Source organism: Miscanthus floridulus, chromosome 8, assembly GCF_019320115.1.
Source record: "Miscanthus floridulus cultivar M001 chromosome 8, ASM1932011v1, whole genome shotgun sequence".
Lineage (NCBI taxonomy): Eukaryota > Viridiplantae > Streptophyta > Magnoliopsida > Poales > Poaceae > Miscanthus > Miscanthus floridulus.
The window spans coordinates 225,953,553-225,975,410 of NC_089587.1; the positions used below are offsets into that span (position 1 = coordinate 225,953,553).

General features: G+C 46.5%; 1 protein-coding gene and 1 long non-coding RNA gene across 12 annotated transcripts; both read right to left on the minus strand.

The window, feature by feature from the left end:
* Positions 1-4,017: 4,017 nt before the first annotated feature.
* Positions 4,018-6,688, minus strand: LOC136478376 (uncharacterized). The gene is made up of 3 exons (XR_010764250.1): positions 6,007-6,688; positions 5,173-5,932; positions 4,018-5,098 (listed from the first exon to the last, which is right to left on the minus strand). It is a non-coding gene; the product is annotated as an uncharacterized lncRNA (long non-coding RNA).
* A 3,312-nt stretch (positions 6,689-10,000) lies between these two features.
* On the minus strand, positions 10,001-13,927 carry LOC136478374 (OVARIAN TUMOR DOMAIN-containing deubiquitinating enzyme 9-like). 11 transcript variants are annotated; one of them, XM_066476806.1, is made up of 12 exons: positions 13,799-13,927; positions 13,100-13,279; positions 12,889-12,969; positions 12,665-12,798; positions 11,894-11,967; positions 11,607-11,661; positions 11,332-11,406; positions 11,172-11,245; positions 11,020-11,068; positions 10,814-10,898; positions 10,647-10,703; positions 10,001-10,468 (listed from the first exon to the last, which is right to left on the minus strand). In XM_066476806.1, the coding sequence occupies exons 2-12, from the start codon at positions 13,236-13,238 to the stop codon at positions 10,398-10,400; spliced, it is 894 nt and encodes a 297-aa protein (XP_066332903.1). In that variant the 5' UTR covers positions 13,239-13,279; positions 13,799-13,927; the 3' UTR covers positions 10,001-10,397. The 11 variants fall into 11 exon arrangements, with proteins under 11 accessions (XP_066332903.1, XP_066332901.1, XP_066332902.1 ...); XM_066476804.1 differs by having other exon boundaries at positions 12,665-12,804; XM_066476805.1 differs by having other exon boundaries at positions 12,889-12,972.
* Positions 13,928-21,858: the final 7,931 nt, after the last annotated feature.

Below are 21,858 nucleotides of genomic sequence, written 5' to 3' on the forward strand. Positions count from 1 at the left end.
ACCTCCTAACCCAAAAACCACCATGACAGTTGGTCTAGAAAGAGACAGAACCCATGACAAGAGAGTAACAAGTCTTCCAAGCGCCCATACCCAAGTATGTGCTCAAGATAATAAGTCTATGACTTGTCGATCGTCCAATGCAACAACCGGTTCTTAACCAACACAGATAGGGAAAACGGTGTAACCAAGCTATGCCCCGTGACCGCAGGACACAACCTTTTACACCCACCAATACTCAAACCATATCCCTGCCCGGTCACCATTTTGCTTTCCACCATTTACATTTTTCAAGTGATAATAATACAGCAATATATTTTCTATCTCTCGTGAGTGGCAGGCAATCACTCGACTTCTATCGGAGTCATGTAGCATAGCAATCTACACGATCCTGTCAAACTAGTAAGACTCATAGGATAAAGATAAATATGCAAGTGGGTTTCATTCAAGTCCTTAAAACTTAATGCATAAATATAATTTAAAGTGCAGAAAAATAGAGGTTATGCACCGAGGCTTGCCTGGGTAAAATATAACCAAAAGTTAGTATTTGCATCTTTAGATCATCCACCATCATCTGAATAAAAAGCCCATTGCATCATCTCCTGGAGAGAATATCATTACACCATCTTTAGATTCCCACTCATCCTTCACTTGATCTGTTGATCCATTATCGTACCTATAAGATATGCAATGCAAAGACGTAAATAATCGACTGCAATCGTGACTCATAAAAATACAATTTACGCCTTTCAAGTCAACGAGCTAGTTCTAACGACTAACGTATTAATCTATGTATCAACATCATCGAGAAAGATATCATTTCCCCACAAGTGTTTTAATTATACAATTTCAAGGTGTTTCTTTATTCCATTCTATTAATTTAATCTTTATTCGAAATTGGACATCATTAACTACTCTAGTAAACTAATTATTCTGGTGCTACAGAAATTACATGGAGCCGCCAATAATATTAGTAATTTACTGTAAAGTTTTTAGAGTCAACACTATCACGAAAATTCCTATAAGTTTACATTTTTAACGATATTAAGCATGTTAAAACAATTAGAGCAACCTTGTAAACATTTTAAAACTAGATGAACCAATTACGTTAATACATAGATCATGATTTTAGGAGCCTAACAAAATTGGTTTCATAATTTTTGGATCCCTATAATATTTTATATTGATTTTACAAGTTAAACTAGAAACCTATATTAGAAAAGCATTTAGGAAATTGAAAGGGTCGGCGGTCACCCCTTTCGGCCCAGCAGCCCTTACGCGGCCTCATCGTGGCCCACTACCGGCGAGTGTGGCTCGGTTCGCAGACGCACAACACGTGGCCCAGGCGCGACGGCACAAGGCCGACCTAGCGCGGGCGAGCCCACAGGCGTGCTCAACCGGCGGCAAGCAGCAAATGGTGCGGACGGCCCAAGCAAACATGCAGGCCGCAGCCCAGTAAGTTGTCCCACACGGTCCGAGCGATGGCACGTTTGTGAGTGGCCCCTGAGCTTCTAACAATTCACCCCGTAGTACAACCGCACTATTCACTTGGGTCACGTATTTTACACCGAGAACCCTCTATTAGCTTCTATTCACCTTTTCTCTTCTTCAAAAGCAAAGCACAGCCAGGGGAACCGGCCGTCGGCCAAATCCGACCGTGAGGTCGTCGACGGCGGTGAGGAGGCGGCGTCGCGGCTTGACCGCTGCCGGGCGCACCCGCAGGTGGACACCGCTCGGCCAGAGCTAGAGCGTGGAGCTCCGACCATGTGTGTAGGCGCATCGGCGCGGTACACGGTGGTTCCCAACGCTGACGGTGGGGCACTACGGACGGACCGGCTGGCAAAGCGTGGCTCCTCGGCGATGCGGGCTCGGGCGACGACGGGCACGGCCTTGGCAGGTGCTCCGAGGCAACGCGGGCCAGGCATGCGCTCGCGCGAGAGGGGGAAAACCGACGAGAGGGAGGCGCAGGAGCAGGCGCTGAAGCGGGCGACGGCGAGGCAAACGCTCGGGAGGGGCAACACAGTAGGACCGCAGCTCCAGCATGGGACCGTGGGGTTACGCGCGCAGGCGCGTGAGGGGAAACCGAGTGTTGGCGAGCGGGAGCTGGGGCACATCCACCGCAACCGTAGAAAAAGGAAGGGAGGGGGCGGCGCGTGCGCTCGCGCGGGGGAGGAAGAGCAGAGGGCACCAACGCTGCACCCGGAGGAGAGGGAGCAGTAGGGCGCAACAGTGGGTACTACAGGGCAGCGGCATGGCAGGCGTCGACCCGACAGCCTCAGGAAGCGACGTGGCCTCAGGACGTCGTGGCGGCCGTGGTGCTGCGGGCACGCAGAAGAGGCAACGATCTAGAACGGGCCGTGGGGCGCGACGTCAGGCCGACCTAGGTGCGTCCATGGTCGGCTGTAGTGCGACTGTAGGACACGACGACGATGCCTCTTGCTGGAGGGAGCGAGGGCAAGGATGAGGAGAACTAGTGCACGGTAGAGAGAGAAGCAGCGCGAGGATTCGGTCTCCACTTGAACGCGAACGCAGGACAGCGCAGGGATAAAGCCAAGATAGACAGAGACAAGCCGAGGCAGGCAGCAGAGGCATCATGACAAGGTCATTAGTTCGACAGGACAACGGAGGCAGTGGCTACTCGGTGGTGCACGGCAGAGAGAGGGGAAACGGACGGAAGCAAGAAAGAGCAGTACACGGTAGCAGCAGCAAGGACGCACACACATGGCGTCGGGTGCATGACAGCAGTGGTATTCAAGGTGCAGCAGAGAAAATGCGACGAAGCTGGCAGCGACCACGAGCACATGGCCCGGTTGGCAAACAAAAAAAGACTAGGCGCGATGCATTGAATCGTAGCAGGGGGTCCGAGTAGGGTCGCACGAGAGGAAGATACAGGCGCTACGACTTGGGTTCGTCACTCGGGCACCAGTTCACGAACTGAGTTCCGGAACATGAGTTACAGCGCGTTTCGAAAGAACTTTGGGATATTTTTGGGGTAACCCCGCAACGTCAAACCAACCTATGAACTACACCAAGCCAAGGTACTCGCCATGAATTATCGAACTATACAAAAACATGAATATATTGTTTTATCATTTTATGTGAGTTTAAAAATTTTAAAACATGAGAGCTTGGTTAATTAATTTCTTTTAGGCCTTAATCAAGGTGCTAAGCGAGCTCGTAACACCAGAGGTGTTATAGCCCATAGAATCTCCATCAAGGAGAGGTTAGCAAGCCACCTGAGTAGCCCTTTGGAACGGCTCGGGCATCTGCTGGGAGGCGGGTTAAGGAGCAGTGAAATACCACATGAGGGCTATACCGACCCCGTCACAAACGACGAACCCAGATTCCACTCGAATATGCCCGGTAGCGAGCTCACCGAGCACGTCACTCGAGGCATTGAAGCAAGTAACGTTAGCTAAACCCCTCCAGTTGCGGAAACCACGGATGGGGCGACGATCGCAAAAGACGAGCCAACCCTCGACCGAACCCCTGCTACACGTGGGGGCTCAAGGAAAGTTGGACTCTCAAGGAGACCGAACGCGCGGTCGCAGAACGATGGCTCAGAACCTAAGGAGGGGGTATGTGCGAAAACAGGAGACGTTTTCTCCTACTAATTTCACTATCCTTTCCTCGATCTTTAGTGAGACCCGACCCCCGCAACGGCAAGGCGTCGGATCTCACTCGGGGGTTGATAAGGGTATAAATACACCCTTTCTGAAACAGTCGCCACGCCCGACCCCTTGCTCATGTTAAACCTAGTGGCTAGGTCTGCGGAAACGAACGACTGAGCAAGGCTAGTCGGACTGCAAGAAACTGCAAGAAACCTACGCCACAACAGCTACGACACTCTTGCTTACCAGCGTGATCAGAGTTTTCCTTCTACACCTCGGGCCCTACGGTCTTAACAAACGGAAGGGTCAAAACACATGAACCCCTTTTCACACATAAAAAGGGAGGAAAAACAAATTCGATCAAACGAAACAAAATGATAAGTTTGTTTAGATAGTACAGAGGGTCGGATCTTGCCCACTTGTTACATGAATGATTGCCCAACCTATCTGGCTAACTAACCCCTCTGTAGGAGAACTATGCTCTCTATTCTGTCCGCCAGGTCCTGCGAAAGGGGAGCCACCGCCGCTTCCATCTCCTCTAGCTCGTGGACTTCATAGCTAGGCGCGAAGCCGTGGCTCATCGCCTCCAGGTCGATGTTGTCCCCATAATGAGAACGAGCAATCACGAAGGATTGGTTGACCCCGGTGCAAAGCACATTCCTCTCGAGCTGGCGCACCCGAGCCATGATCTCGATGGCAAAGGCCGCGAGCGAGCTAGTCCCCTCCGACCGCACCACGTCAAGGTCATCGCAGACCATGCCAAGGGCGACACTCAGGATACTAAGCTCGTCGCTCTCCGCTTGAAAATTCCTCCTCACCTCGGCGAGGTCCACGGCCAGCCCGACAGAGACGCTCTCGACCTCCAGCTTCTCGATCGTTGCGTTTTCGAGCTCGGCCTAGAGGGAGCCGACCTTCTGCTGCGCGTCGTCACTCGTTTGGCAGGCCCGGTCACGCTCTCGAAAGGCCTAGTCACGCTCCTTGCGAGCCACGCCACGCTTCGAGCGGAGCCTCTCCATGGTCCAGAGCAGCTCATCCCGCTCCTTGCGCAGCTGGGCGATCGCCTCGACATCCAGGCTTGCCCTCTTCTCTAGAGTCGCGAGCTTATTCTCAGCCCCCAGATTCAGCTCCCTTTCCTGCTCAACCTCGGCTAGAAGGTCGAGGATCCACTAGCAGGTCTTGGCGTCCTTCTGGAGCAGCTCATCCCGCTCCTTCCTAACCTTGGCGGCCTCCTCCTCGTCCCGCCGCAATCTCACCGATAGAGCCTCGAACACCCTCTCGGCCTCATCAGCATGCCGATGGGCATCGGCCACCCGCGACCGAAGACTGTCCGCCTCCTCGACAAGGGGAGTCAGCTTGGCCACCCTCTGCTGGGCGGCAACAAGCTGAGCGGTCACTTCCCCACGCAGCTGTGCCTCCTCGACGATGTGGTCTCAAGTTTCCTTCTGCTCACGAAGGAACCGAGACTTCTCCTGGCTATGAGCGATAAGGGACTGAAAGGCGACGATGGTCAGAAAACAAAAAATATAGAGAAAGAAAAGGGCGAGAAGCAGGGTCAAGCGAATACCCGGCCGAAGGGAATGACAACGTCGCGCAAGGCACCTCGAGCGTGGTCCAAGGCTTTGAGCACGGAAGCAACCCCCACGTCGAGGCTCTCCCGCTCCTTGCTCTCTACAGCATTGTCGAGAGTAAAGAGCATCGACGTCGGATCCTCCAGACTCGCCCACCGGGGCCCGCTCCAACCGCCGCCGACCCTTCTCGCCGTGACGTCCCTGCCGGGACACTCCCTTCGGCGCTGGAAGGGGTCAGCGATACAGGCGCTGACTCCTTTCCCAGCACCATGACCTTCGGGGACCCCTCGGCCGCGTCCCCCTCCGTCTAGCCCACGCCAGACGCCGTCACCTGGGCCACCGACGTCGTGGGTCACACCGGTTCTTCAGGCGCCACCACAATAGCGCCTGGCTGTGACCCGCCTGTCACAGCTGCCGCCACCTCCTCCTGTGTCGGTGGAGTCCTGACCGGTTGCATCACACCCGCCACGGTCGACGCGCGCGAGCGCGGTCGGTAGCCCTGTCCGCCCCGTCGTCGGCAGCAGTATCGCCGCCATTGTTAGCTGTTCCGCGACCTCCGAAGGTGTCCCTTGAGCCCCCGCGTTCGCCCGTCCTGTCGAGGGCACGAGCGCCACCGTGGGCGCCACCTGACCGGCCGGTGACGCAGTCACACTGGCGCCGCTCCCGCCCGATACGGGCGCGACGCCAGCCGACGACGCTTGAAGGGCGACGCTCTTCTTCGACGCCAACGCCAAAGGATTACGCTGCCTCCCGATGCTGCAAGAGACAAAAAGATAAGTCACGATGAAATCCGACCAAGACAGGGGAAAACAGAGGAGCTGATGACTCACCTCAGTGTCGTCGGACGGCAGATACGTTTGGGGGGCGAACCCCCTGACCTTCGCTCCGCCTCATCGGAACGAGGCCGTTTCGAGCCCGCCCCTGCTCCTAGGCAGAGGGGCTAGCTCCCCTTGACTTAAGTTGCTAGCCCCGGTCCCCTCTAAGATTTCGCTCAAGCTCCGCCACTATCTACCACCACAGTGGGCGGTGCCGCCTCGTCATCCTGCCAACAACCTACCTCTACCGACAGGCTAACAACCTCCCAAATCTCCCACAAACCTAAAACCTAACCCAAAGCCTAACCAGAGTGTGTCCTATCGCCGGAGCATCACTAGAGCACTGCCACTATCAATGGGTTACACCGGTTGGGTCTTTGTTGCCTCTTCTATTTATGTTCTTACTTCCAATTTTGTCCTTTTTCATCCCATTTTTGGATTTCCTAGTTCAAAAAGAAATTTGGTTTCCAAATTAGGGGGCTCTCAATTTAATCCCTCACGGTTTAGCTTTTAGGTTTAGAAATTGGGGATGGGACAGAAAATTGAATATGTGCATTCAAACACTGTTGGCTCCAACTTTGATCAAGCTACTGGTCTCAACCCCTAAATATTATGCTCAAAGATAAAAGAAGACATAACACTAAGTAAGTGCTCCCAACACTAAATTGTACTTAGACACTACCATGTCCTCAGCGTTCACGAATGTCCTTGCTCCATATGCCAAATCCAAAATCTGAGGGCCAAGATAACTATATGGCCTTGACTAATCATGTATCATTAACCCAGCAAAACAAGCACTCGAACCAGAAAATAAGGCCTCAATGCATTCACAATCGTGATTTAATTTGGGAGTGACTACCCATCACCCGGTTGATAGTTGATACAGTGATCATTCAATTTTTGAGCCAATCAAAATTAAACGTCATCTGTAGGATATATATTTTTATAAAAGGCAAAAAGAAACCGATTGAAAAAACATAATAAAACCAACCAGATTTTCTATGCAGAGCAGCAAAAAAAACTGATTGACAAGAAACAAAAAATCAACCAGATTCTCCATCTCTACCAAAATGCAACAACTCAAAGTCACGTGCCCCTCTGTACATATCCAACCACACCCTTTTTGCAGTAGTCTATCCAGAAGGTTTCTTAAAGTTGAGCATATTTTCCTTTCTAAAAAGTAATATAAATAATACTGAACAAACTCAAAAGATTTGGACAGTGAAAAATCTTAATACATATGTACTCAATATCAATGACAACATACCTTCCGCTTACAAAAGTCAATAAACTTTTCCAACATTTCTAAATGAGCAGCAAACAGAACAGACTGAAAAAAGAAAACTCGAAACTAATAAGAATGTAAAAACTGATATAAAAAGGGTTTCAAGAAATGATATGATTACATTCTCCTTATCCTGTAGATCTTCAAACTTTAAAAAGTTGTGGTGTTGGCCTCCTCGTAGAGAAAATGAATGATCAACATGCTCAGTACGATTTTTCCTTTTTTCTGCCACCTAATTCAGAAACACGACAAGCTTTGAAAAACAGTGACACTTGAATAAATGTATCAAGGCTATTTAGCCATACACATATAAATACCAATAACTGAAACATGAATAAAGAAACACAAGAGTGAACTGAACTACAAGACAAACACACTAAGAATGAATAAGCCATTGCTGGTACACAAGAGTTTTGATGGATAATCTTGAAGTACATGATATTAGCTAGGGTTCTCAGTCAATAGAAATAAAAGAAAAACAAAATATAATAAATAATTCACTGACTATCCACAGCAACTAGAAATTGAGACAAGAGAAAAAGGGTGGGTGCGTACGTAGATACTGAAACTGATGAGATTTTGCTATGTGCGCAAGGGGCCATGTGTGCATTGCAGGCACCAGACGGGCAGCGAGTGGAGACACAACAGATCCCTCTCCCTCTCTCTTTCTTGCACCAATAACACACTAGAACAAAAAGTCAAGCACCAATTTGTTCCGGCACAGACAACACAGGGAAATGTGGGAACAAGAATCCTGGACATAGCAACCAGAACTAAAGTTTCCTTTGAAGACGGTCCAGTCCTATCGTCCCTGAAGCAGTGGCGGAGGAATGAATTAAATTAGGTGTGCCAAGATGCCGAACTAGAGGATATAACTACTTAGGTAGTGTAAGATTTAAAACTAATGTTGCTTTCTATGCATATAAAATTTAATGATTTCTGTTCATCAAGCATGAAAAATACAAACAAGAATATATAAATAATATGTAGAAGAAATCTAACATTAAAGAAGAATACTAAAAAGTGCAAGTGACCCAAAATATTTTTTTCAGTTCCAAGGTTATGTCAGGAAAGGCTAAAAAAACTATATGGGTCAAACTCCGAACTCACAAATCTGAAAACTGAAACATGTGCACTACAGAAAAAAAAATAGCGGAAAAGTTCAGGTGGACTATGAAACATGAGCCACACAAACAAACACTGAATCTCTGAACTCATTCAACTGAAAGTAATGGAAACATGTTACTTGCAAACATTTAAACTGAAACAGAGTTTCTGAAAATCAGAAAACTGAAACTGAACATTGACAATAGATCACCATTGCTTGAAAAATGACACATCATACAACTGCAACTTGCAAAAGGAACTGAACTGAAAAAAATAGCAATGTGTGATGAAATATTGAATCTCTACAGTGATTTTCAGTGTTTGTCATACTCATACGAGGCAACTAACCAATGCTTCAATAATCAATGGTAACTGCGAAACGAAAGAGGAAACCAACCAGCCAGAAACATCATCATCAGCTAGTAGCTTAGCAACAGAGACCTACTACATTTACCTGCACTAGCAGTGGCCATCCCAATTAACGAGAATTTTTTTTTTCAGAAGGCACACGAAGTACACATTCCACTAGCTGGAAACTGAAAAAACCATCAGCATCAAACGGTGTCAGGCACAAGCATCCGGAGCGGGACACCAGGAGGTGAAAAGGAATGCGTGTGAGGGTGTCCCATCCCATCTCGGATGAACCTGAATAGATTGGGGGATACTAAATCACATTAAACAAATAATCATCACACGACTACAGTGCATGAAAACACTACACAATGAATTTACAAGACAACTAACTGATAGCCAATTAAAAATGTCGCATCCAATTCAAAAGAATAAACCTATGGCGAACTAATTGACACATCACGCTGGAGGCGAAATGCAGAAGGGGATGGAGCTGCCATCCGCTGAACCTAAATAGAATGAGGGAAACTGAACCGAATCGGAGAAACAATCAACACTGAACTTCAGAGACGCGCACCTGTCGGGCGGAGCAGCCCACTCCGCCCACCGGCGACATCCTGTACATGGCCAAGGGACCCTCTCTCGTAGCACAACAGGCGCGGTGCGACGAGACGGAAGCAGCTCAGCTAGATCTCAAAGAAGCATACCTCCTCCCTCACGTCGATGATAAGTACTCGCGCCCGCAACTTCGCCGGGAAGGGAACAACTCTGTATGGAGTATGGAAGAAGGCGAAGCTGAAAAGATAAGACCAAAGACGAACAGAAACTATCTCGAATCTCTCCTCTCCACGACACATACTGCAGCAGCGCAACAAACAGATGAAATTGAGCCCACGACACACAAATGGCAACCAACAAACAGTGGATGATAATGTGTAGAAGAAATTCCGTTTGCACCAGCCTACTCTATCTATTGGCTAAATGGGCGCTCAGCTGTGAAATGACTCATGGGCTCACCAAAAATGTCCTGGACTCCTGGGCCAAAAACCAGATATTGATTGCCTTTCAAAAAGAACAGTTGGGCTTAAATCTAAGATACAGCTTGTGGGCCCTTTGGTCCTTAAAAAGAGTCCCACTTCAGCGTACAGCGTTTTCCTTTTTCCTTTACGATATTCTTCGCTTCTACCTGAGGAAAATAGATGCACTGGGAAATCCATCCGTGCTTTACTCCATTCTGTTCATGATGATCAGAGCTCAACCAGCAACTGGGTCATCCCAATTCTTAACCAATTTATTATCATCAACATTATTATCATAATCGTTTCCCAATAATTCTAGCCTCATTCCGGCAAAATTTGTAGATATAAACAACAATACAGTAGTTGAGTTGGCACTCACCGGCCTCCACTAACTATGTACGGGACGACGATTCCCATCCCATCCCATGTTTATTTCAATTTCATTCATCCCATTCCCATTATCAGGTCTGCTCTGCTCTGGATATATATTAATCATAATGCCGTACGTCCCTGGTATCATTTGGACGATGGCCGGGCCCCCAGGACCACCACCTGATCCTGAATCATGACGAGCTCCACCGCTCCACATCCATCCCAGTCCCGGAGAGATGAAGATGATGCGCCGAGCCCTCTGTCATCCGCCATCAATGGTGGTGGTGCTGCGAGAACGGCCACCATCTCCTCCTCTTGGTCGTCGTCTGTGATCTCGGTGCATCTGCAGTGTTCACAAGCCACAAATCGTCTTCACCAACAACGAACAGAGCTTGCTTGCATATGGTTGCACAGGATTCCTACTACTACTCAAACAAAAGAAAGACTATTGACAATATACAGCATGTTGGTTGCATACATTGGCGGTGAAGGCCCGGCATGCCAATGGCACGCCTACTCACCATTCTGCGGATATATGGAGTTGTAGTGCACCTCTGCCCAGAAGCTCAACAGTACCACTGCAACCACAGGCAGGGAGGCACACTTTAGATGCCTGACACCAATAACCAGTAAAGGATTGAAATACCAGGCGGTTAGCCCTTGAGGACTGCAAGGATCAAATGTTTACCTTTGTTGGACTTCTGAACCTTAGGCTGGATCTCGATGTAGCAAGTATCCTTGAACGATGTCATCACGAAGATTTTTACTCCATACTGCACCAGATTGTTGTCTTACATTACATTAGGACGACTAAAAAAATTGCATTCTTGTCAGCTCCTATACACAAGATATGCCAGGAATGACAGCTGGAACATAGATTGTATAAAGACTAACCTTGTCAGCAGCGGCCTGTAGAGTCACATGGTCACCCCATTCACCGTTTCTGTTAAGTTTATAAGCAGTAAAATGCATGTTAGACAAGCATCCACATGCACTTAATCTGTGCTCCGTTCTAAAAAAATTGTTTGGCATGGTGTGGAACTGACCGTGCAACTTTCTCCAAGTAATCATCATATGCCATGGGAACGTATCCATCATAGGCGTCACGGTTAGTTTTAAGCTGTAAGGGATGGTTTATCAGAGAAAAGACAAAAAAATGTACACATGGCTAGCAATTGCAAAACAAAAGTTTATGTGGTTAAATACCTGGTTAATTATCTGCTCCCTCACAAACTCATGGTGATCTGGACTTTGGTAAAGCTGGTCTGATAGTGCTCGGAACTGTGGAATTGGGGGCGTGCAATTAGCATCGATTGGTTGTGAATGTGATACAGACTCTCAATTTGTGAGGAAAAAAGAGATAAAAGGCGGAAAAAGGGAAGAGAAAAAGAAAGTGCAGAGATCACTTGAAAAAAGGAAGACAGGAGGTGGTGAAGGAAAGAAAAAATAACTATTTGGGTGAGGAATACGATGGATGATACCTGACAGTTGCCATCTCCTTGCACCTTGTGTTCAACCAGCTCATACAGCTTCAACCTGAAAGATGATAAATGAACATTGAACAACTCCAGCAGAAAACGTTTTGCAAGAAAAACTAATGGAGCAGAAATAATATTATTATATGCAAGTAATCTAGCCTGTTATGGAAATGCAAAGCCTAAAAGACATTTAATGACAAACAGAGCCAATGATAAGTTAACACTAGCAAGCATACTGTAGAACATAACAGTAGTAGTAATTCACTACGAAATGAAGCCAAAGGACTGACCTTTCTGTCAGCCTTTCATGGTCCATAGTGGCTTCATCAATTGATGGGATTTCTCCATTAATTTTGGGGACATGCTGGACAAGGCAGACACAGATTATTGGACCACAGTTGGAAATGGAGTCAGAGGCACAGAAAAAAAAATACAGATACAGCACAGCATTCACAACAGGTTCATTTCCTTCATAGCAACAAGGATAGGGTGTGGGGGAGGAAAGTTTGCCACACTGTTATCAAGATTATTGGATAGTAGCATTCTAAAATTTAAAAGCAATAACAAATAGGAATACTATCTGAGGGCAGTTGAACTGCTAGTAGCTTTGAACAAGTCATACAGTGTATAAGAAAAGTTAATACCTACAGCTTTGTTCACAGAGGTCTACCAATAAAAGTAGGTAGACATAATTTTCGCATCCGCATAGGATAACTTTTCGAAGATACACATTAAGACCAAGAATATGCAAAGTTAATTAGCCATTCAGTTAATTAAAGACTTCTAGTGGAATTTGATGTCAACATCATTTCTTAAAGTCATTTGGCATTTAAGGTCAGTGGTCCAACTGAAAGCGATATCCATGTTGTTTTTTCCTCTTCCAATGAGATTTTGGCTATAGAACAAACATATACAGGAAATTTTGCTGATGATCTAGGTAGGCTTCCTTAGAAGCGAAACTTTCATTATTCTGGTAGCTGACGAAGCAGATCCAAATGTTAGCCGAATGAAGCTAGACAACACAATTTCTTAACCTGACTTCAAAGGATCAGTAGACTCACGGGAACTGGGACCATGGGGTAAAACCTCTTCCCTACTTCCTCCTCCATCTCAAAATAACCGTCACCAGCTGTGTCTGGAGAGGAACTAGATGGCTCTACATATACTGTCTCGTGCTCATGCTCATGGGTGCTTCCTGCAACTACCAAGAACATTAGGAAAAACGTAAAAGTGGTATGCTGAGAGAAATAAAACAATCAAGTCAGATTATAGATATTTCCAGCACCAGGATGGTAGATGCCTACTGATGGGTTGTACAAATCATATGTGAGTTGAGAAGAATGCAACTGAGTCTCATCTGGATGTGCTGCTACCAAAAAAAGAACATATATATACATGAGTTAGGAATACTGTCTACATGTTCCATGGTTTATCACATCCACGAGATGAAAAGGAAAATGAAAAATCTGCATGTATTCCACAAGTCAGACTACTACCTCTACCGTAATGGAGGTCACAACAGTGACCGTCACAGTAACCGGGAGGAGGCCCGTAGTACCCGTTGGGAGGAGCAAAAGGGTCGCGGAACAGGTCGTATCCCCATGGCAAATTCTGATCTTTCTCACACATGCTCATCCGTCGAGCTCAAGCTGTCCGTCCGTGGGAGCGGAGCGCTGCTGCAGTAGCAAACAGATTCAAGCGGTTTACTTCAGTACCATGGCAACAAAGAACAGGAAACAATGCCACAGCTAACTTCGCTGGGCTGCATCGGAGCTAAAGCATCTCCGGTGAAAAGCGAGACCTAACAGAAATCAGCGATTCAATTCATCGCGCTCGCATTAACGCGCGGAGAACTATACTAGTATTATTATCAACTATATATACGAAGAAAAGATTGCGGGCAACAAACAAAATCATCGCGCAATCCTCCGCGGAGCACTAAGAGCATACGTGAGAGCCGCGCGGAGCAGGGCTCAAAAGCAGCGAAATTTAGGAAGCAAAAGCGACCGAATCGAATCGCATCGGCCGCGTACAAGAACCGGGTGGGTTGGATTCCTCGCGGCGAGAAAGAAAGATTCGGACAGGATTGGACTGCTCGCCGGCCAGGACAGAAACAAAGCACCGGCCTTGGAGCAATCGAAGCGAGCTACGCTAGGGGTTCCGGGGCGGAGCGCGGGAGAGGAGAGTTGCCTCACCTTGGATTGGAGGCGGCTGGGTGGGGCCTGCGCGCGTCTTCTCCGGCGCCGGAATTGGATCGCGACGAATGGGGGAGGGAGGGGAAGCCGTGGGGAGAATGAGGAGTCCGGGGTATATATGGGTGTGTTTTATTTATTTATTTTGTTTCTTCTTTTCTTTTCTTTTTCTTTTTTTTCTTTTTTGCTGGCACGCGGCTTGCGTTCACTATCAGAGCCGAAAGATGCTCTCTTGTGAATAGTACACCCTACGTTTTTTTGGGCGAAATTAAATTATTATTCCTATGTATAAATATGTATATAATTATATATGGCAATAGTTTTTTTTTCATGGTTTTGAGCAATGTTTTTTTTTCTAATCTTGTGGATTGGAGTGAGCAAGATGATCTTGTCATCCTGTGGCGGCGGGAGAACGCCCTCTTCAAACCTTGTTAAAATTTGTTTTATGGTTTTGTTGACTTTCTATTTGCGTTTGTTGAGGTAGGAAAGTAGGCTAAATAAAGCACGCACCATTGATTGTTTCTTAAAACCTATTGATTGATAGTGCTTAGTATATTATATGGGTGGGATTTGATTCCATTTATTTGTACATCAACCAAAATGTGAATAAAGAGGAGCATTATATTCTCTCTTTGTTTCAACTTGTTCGTTTCAGTCGGGCTTATCAATCATGGTACAGTGTTTTTCTATCACAACAAATCAGTCGTACGAACCAGCACAAACAGCTTATCGAACAAGCGAACAGGCCGTTTAAAAGGCGTCCGTATCTCCCTGTACCATCGCGTTTATCGTGCCAAAGAAAAACGAAATCAATGAGGAACTTTAGGTCCTAGTTCAATACTCCCTCCATTCCTAAATAATTGTCGTTGTTGGTGTGTGTGCCACAAGTTTAACTCGGTTTATACAAAATGCGTGTATCATTTGTATCTCCAAATAAATTTATTAAAAAATTAGATTCAAAGATCTTGCCAATGATACTAATTATGTACCATAAATATTAATATTTTTTAATATATATTTACTCAAAGTTATTTCTCGGAAAACGAAAACGATGGATATTTAGGGACAAAGTGAGTACGTATCGGTCAAACAATTTGGCTTTATTAGATACACAAAGAGAAGACTAAAAAGCTTCCACCTTTTGTGACTTCAAGGTTTTTTCTCTTACAGTTAAATATATAGCAGCCCCTGAATTTATAAAGGGATCTCACTTACATCTATGAATTTTAATTTTTTTAAGATCCCTAAACTTAACAAGTTGTTAATTTTTCTTTTTCTTTTTTTTAATCAAGTTGTTAATTTTTCTTATAGTTCAGGGGACCATTTAACATGTTAATTCCCCCCTGCCAACTCACTCTTATGGTTTCCGACTCTCTATCGCGCCATCCCATCCTCGCGAGGCCCATTTAGTGCAGCTCCCGTTCTTCCGGCGACACACTCAACCCCATCGACTCCCTCCCGTGCACCATCTCTGGCGCTTCTCCCCTCATCTCCCATTGCTCATTTGATTGGAGTGACGATGGATGTGGCTGAATGACAAGTGAGTTCTTATATGCTAGTGTCTATTGAAATAGATTTGAAGGCTTTGCTAGAGTAGTCAAGAAAAATACCTAAAAATAAAGAAAGCTCACAAATCAAAATTAGAAAGTCTATTTTCGTGACTTTTGCTCAGTCCCTAGCTCGTAGGAGCCTTGGTAGGGTAGACCCTTTATCACGTCAAAGGTTAGGGGGGGGGGGGGGGATAAGCATAGGGTCTGTTTGATACACGTGGCTAGTTACTAGTTGGCTAAAAATTACTCCCTCCATCCCAAATTATAAGTCATTTCAAAAATCTTGAAGAGTCAAAGCATCTCAAGTTTGACTAAATTTATATGATAACATAATCACATTTATGATAACAACTAAATATCATTATGTTCTTCATTAATTATATTTTTATAGTATATCTATTTGCTGTCATAAATATTTATAAATTTTTCTATAATTTTGGTCAAACTTGGGATGCTTTGACTCTCCAAGATTCTTGGAATGACTTATAATTTGGGATGAAGGGAGCAGCTTAAATAAGGTATAGTTGTCTAGCTAGTTGGCTAACATCTAGTTTGAAGACTAGGTAAAAAATTAACTCATCTATTAACCCTTCTTCAACTAAAATTATCTAGCTAACAATTAGCTCATGTATCCAAACACATGCCCTTAATATATGAAGCCAGGGAAATTGTTCAAAAGAATGAAGCAGGGAATTTCCTCGGAAAAAAATATGTAGCAGGGAATCTTTGCATAGGGGGTGAATTTGGATGGTACTCCTGCGGGCACCACGGGACCGTGACGCCGGACCAGGGGAATCGCGGCGGGCCCGGGGCTGTCAGTGTCAGCGTGGGGCGGCGACGCGGCGCTCACTCGCGCTCCGAGGGAATCTGGGCGCTCTGCTCGGCATCTGACGGCTGTCAGAGGCGGCGGGACCCGCGGATCGTACCCGCTACAAGTTAGGATCAGGATGGGCTCGGCCCTCGGCTCATGGGCTCATGGCCCACTCTGCAGTCACCCTTCCCGCTCTTGCTTGTCTTGTCTCCTCACGAAACGACACAGCCTCTAATAAATTTCAAGACAAATCTACAATTTGATGCTGTTCTGATGTTTTGATGAAACTGTTCATTTTAATTTCAAGACAAAATCTACAATTTGAGGCTGGTAGGCTAATAAAAAACCATGATGCTTTCTGCCTCTGTTTCACCTCAGAGAGACTGAACATCAACTGATAAAACTAATAAATAATGTAAGTAACTTGTGGATCTTAACTTTGACTCTAATCGCGTCGTGCGAGAGGCTGACTGGTTACTTACATTCCATGACCAAGACATCTTCCAGCTTGATGCTTGCTGCATCTATCTCACATCTCCATCTCACGCGGCTCAAAGAAAAGGTTCAGAGCTCTTTTGGAAAGCAGCTCATTTTACAGAAAATGATATACATGAAATTTACAGGATTTAGGGCATGTTTGGATACTATAGGCTAATCGTTAGTGAGCTAATTTCAGCTCAAATTATTAGGTCTAGTGCATCCAAACAAGGTGATTAATTGGTGGCCTAATTTCTTTTGCCAAATCTTCAACTAGTTATTAGCCACCTAGCCACCTAGCTAGCCAACCATGGTTAGTTTTCGCAGAAAAACACATGAAACATGAGAAATCCCGCAGTCTAAAGGGCCTAAATGGTTTCTTCCCTCCTTCCTGGCTACAACATACTCCGTTCCAGAAAGAAAGTCATTATGGGATGTATGTAGGTCAAATTTTTTTTAACTTTGACTAGGTTTCTAGAAAATTCGTGCAACATTTATCTCTCTAAATAAGTTTATTATGAAAGTATATTGAACGATCTATCTAATGATACTAATTATGTATTATAAATATTAATATTCTTTTATATATAATTAGTCAAAGTTAAAAAAAACTTTATCGGGAAACGAAAGGGAGTACTGTGGTATAGTGCGCTATGTCTCTGCTGCATCTGCATTTGCATCATGAAAACTGATTATTGCAGCGCTGCTTGCCTGCTTGAACAAATCAAGCACGCAGATTCGGATCCTGCATCAGCATCATCATCAACAACAAACAACAAGAAGGTTGCTGTTTGTGTACGTTCAGCTGTTGCTGACTCTGCATACATCCATGCATGCATTTCACGAGCTCTGTTTGTTCGTCGTCCTTGCATGCTGAAGCTGCCGTGTGGTTTCATTTCAGTCCCAGGCCATGGCTGGTACGTACATGAACATTCCTCTCTCTCTGCGATTACTATAGAAGGTGCATGCCATGACGATGCTGCCTACTATCCTACTACAGCACGGCCTGACGAGCAGCAGCTCGTTCGTGCTTTTGACTGTTCCCTGAAAGCGATATGAACTGAACATGATGGAGCAAGACAAGGAAGGATTATTTCCGATCAGGATTAGTACTCAGAAAGCAGAGGATCCGGTCACCGCGCACGCAGATCTTATTCAACCATGACCTGGATCCAACGCTGCTGGATCCCGTCATGAGACTGATCGACCCGTCGCCGTCGGCGGCCCGGCCGGCCGGCGGCGGTTTGGCGCCTCCAAAGCTGCGTGTCCCATAGAGATATTATTTAGAAATTTTTAGAGGGAGTGCATGACTTGTGCATGCCTCGAGCCCTCGACGGAGCAAAAGATGGCCAGATTAAAATGTCGTTTGGATCTGGCCCAGATTAGAATGATGCATTCATGGTCTCTCAGGAGGATTCATCTGCAAGCTTCTTTCTTTTTAGCCTTTTGTTTCCCCCTCGGTTTTGGTTTTGGTTCTGAGAGCAGGAAACGGCAAAAGGATGCATCCAAAGGTCCGATGGCGACTTGACGACGATAGGATCGAGAACTGAAGAAGAGCCTTTGTTTTTCCTGACCTGAAAAAACATTGCCTTTTAGTTTAAAAAAAAAATTGCTTTTTTGTGCGTGGTTTCATCCGAACCTAACAAACTCAGTCGGCGTTTGGACGTTTTTATTAACTTTATTTATTACGTGATCGAGAGGGAAGGTGGAGCGAAAGGCGCGAGGAAAACAGGCGGAAAACCGAAGCGAAGTGCATGAATGGTGCCGCGATTCAGGCTTTGATGATGGGTGCACACCGCAATCCGACAGTGACACGCCTTTGCCCTTTTGGAGTTATGGCTACCACCAGTCTTGCCCCTTGACAGCTACCGATCTCATACATACACCATGATAAAAACAGTCGATTTGGTAGAAAGAAAAAAGTTTTTCCTGGTTTTGTTGTTCAAGTTGGCGATCGTGGGCACTCACATCACAGCGTGTTCATCCAACGGGCAGCAGCAGGCCAGGAGCTAGCTCCTCCAAATTCAGCAGAGCTTGTGGCAGGAGGGTTCAGAGAAAGAGAGAATCTCATCCAGCTGGGCGCTGCAGGAGGTCCAGCGTTGGCAAGCAGGCAGAGGCAGGATCCTTGGGCATCATCCAGGCATCCCCCTCGCAATGCAAATGCAATCCGGCGATGGGTGCAGAGAGACGACAAGGGCACGCCATGTGCGTGCCTCTGCCTCCGGAACGGAACCTCGTCTGAATTCGGTCACTTCTCGCTCGTGCACTGTAGCGAAATTCCATTCCCTCTGGATTGGATTTGCATGCATACAGCAACAATCTCTGCACTGCACGGCACAGGGATAAGAAGGCAGGCTTCCTTGTCATTCATCAGGGTACGTGTACACTCATCCTCACGCCCTCCTCTCCTTTGCTACAGTAGCTGACATTACGGGTGGTGATTGATTCAGAAAGCTGGAATCTTTCTGGATGCCCTGATGGCTGTAGGGTGTGTTCGGTTGGGTGCCTTAGCCCCAACCATGGTACCGTTTAGTTGGCAAAATTTTTGGCGAAATGCCACTGTAGCACTTTCGTTGTTATTTAACAATTAGTGTCAATCATAGTCTAATTAGGCTTAAAAGATTCGTCTCGTGAATTTCGTCTAAACTGTGTAATTATTTTTATTTTTTATTTATATTTAATGCTTCATGCATACGTCCAAAGATTCGATGTGACGAAAAATCTTAAAAAATTTGGCATTTTGGAGTGGAACTAGAAAGGGCCCAGGCTTCCTGCATTGCCTGTTCTTCACACCTTAGCCTGGAAACGCCGGGGGTGGCCGTCCAAGCCATTCGCCCGTATCGGGTCACCTCCACACCACCGCGCGCATCTCGCTCCCACCCCGCCGCCACTGGAGCCTCGGAGCTAAAAAACACCCCAACAAAAATGAGGTGACTGTACCAAAACTAACCTGCCAATAAACAAGATCTTAGATAGCTACAGGCAAACCAAACAACCGGTCTATGCAAGCTTAGACTAGCCAGGTTTATTTTGCTAGCCAGGCCCTAGTAGGAAACACAACCAAACACACCCATACTGTACCCAAAGGTCCCGATTCAGACTCAAGAGCCAAGATGATGAATTGATGATGGAGGCAAACTGGATTTTCTCCATGCATGCATAGCGACTGTATGCCTCCTTTTTCTCTGCATCCAAAACCAAAGCTAGTACGTACTGCCCAAGCTGATGAACACTGGTGGTAGTGGCAGTAGTAGACTCCAAGGTCCTGTTTAGTTCGACTTCGTTTTGCTAAATTTTTCAAGATTCCCTGTCACATCGAATCTTTAGACGCATGCATGAAGCATTAAATATAAATAAAAAATAAAACTAATTACACAGTTCAGACGAAATCTACGAGACAAATCTTTTAAGTCTAATTAAACTATGATTGGACACTAATTATCAAATAACAACGAAAACACTACCCTGCTCGTTTTGCAAAAAAAATTTGCATAAACTGGGCCCAAGCTTCATTTCGACACGCGGGCCGAGGCTATGAAGCGGAGCTGTCAACGCTGAAAGTGAAAGGCGCCGTTCAATGCCTGCCTGCCTGCCTGCCCACCACCCCCAAATTCCGCAGAATCGTTGACTTGTGCTCGAGGTATATATGAATATATATATCGTGTGGTGCCGCACAAAGGAAGAAGCTGACGTCCGAAACTGATGGAACGGAAAGGGCCAAAGGTGTGCAGTGTGCACACAGCAGAAGCTTTCTTTCTCCTGCCGCCGTCACAAAAAGAATACAGTTTTACTCGGTTCGAATTGAGTTAAACTTTCCTAAATTTAACTAAGTGATAGAAAATATTTATCGGGACCAATATTAGGGTACCCGAAAAGGAGAAGCTAATAATCATCAACACTGATTCACCCAAGCAATCAAGTGCGCGACTATGGCTTCAACCGGCCCCCAGGTGCGCAGGCTCCGCCTCACCCAACCACTGAGGCGCGGGTCCTCCTCGGCCGACCGCTAGGGTGTGGGCTCTGCCTCGCTCGACCCCTTAAAAGGGATTCCGCCTCGTCCGACCCATGAGGGCATGAGCTCCGTCTCGTCCGATCCTTGGGCGCGCGGGCTCCGTCTCGCCCGACGAGGGCTCACACCGCCTCCAACCACTACGGGTCAGAAGGTACGACCCCAAGGTCAACCTTCTGACACCGGGCAGGAAGCAAGCACGTCTCGACGTGACCTATGGCCACGACAGGCCACTCCCGGAAGATCACATCGTCAACAGTGACGGGTGCGAGGTCACTACGCTGCCTACTCCCCGTACGGCCGCTGACCAGCACGTCGTCCGCCGGGACGGGATGGGACGCTACGACCAGCTGATGACGCCGGGGCATGGCACCAGTGGTGAACAGGAGCCCGCGTGGAGCCGTCCCTGTCATCATCTACAGCGTCGACAAGACTCGCATAAAAGCAGAAGAAGGACCCGACGGTGCGAGAGGCCTTCTGCTCCCTCGCTTTTCTCTTTCTTTTTCTCTGTAACCGGCGTCTTCCCCTTCACCTATAAAAGGGGAGCCGGACTCCCCAACGGGGGAGGCGAAGAAAGAACACACACTAGAGACTTGAGAACTTCTCCCTCTCTCATCCGTTTGTAATCCCTACTATAAATTTTCAGTGCTGGTAACACGAGTAGCGCCGAACTAGACGTAAGGACATTCAGCTCGAATCTATATAAACCATTGTGTCTTTCGAGCACACCATCCGAACCAAACGCGCAATCTAGAAATTTACTAGTTGGTGACTCGAAACACCGACAATATTACTCCAGCTAACACTAATCTAATGATACTTATTCAATATCATAAATGTTAGTAACTTCTTTTTAATAAAATTTGGTTGAATCTGAAACTACACTGAAAAGTAAGATGGAGGGAGTATTACTCTACACCTACAGGTTGGCCTGCCAAGCAAAGCATCCTAGCCACAGGCATATGAAATCGGAAGCCTGGTGCCCTTCCCTGAGCTAAGCAAAAATCCGTGCATCCTACCTTACCATTACCACCACTCGATTGCATTGCACAAAGGCTTTGAGGAAACTCGAAGTTGGCTTGACAGCCCTGGATTCAGTTGGGCAGTTGGCTACCAGATAGATTGTTCAGTTCAGGTCTCCATCCTCCTCCGTCCACCTCCACTAAAGATGGCAACGGGTAAAATCCGCGCGGATACGAGGTTCAGGTATCCATAT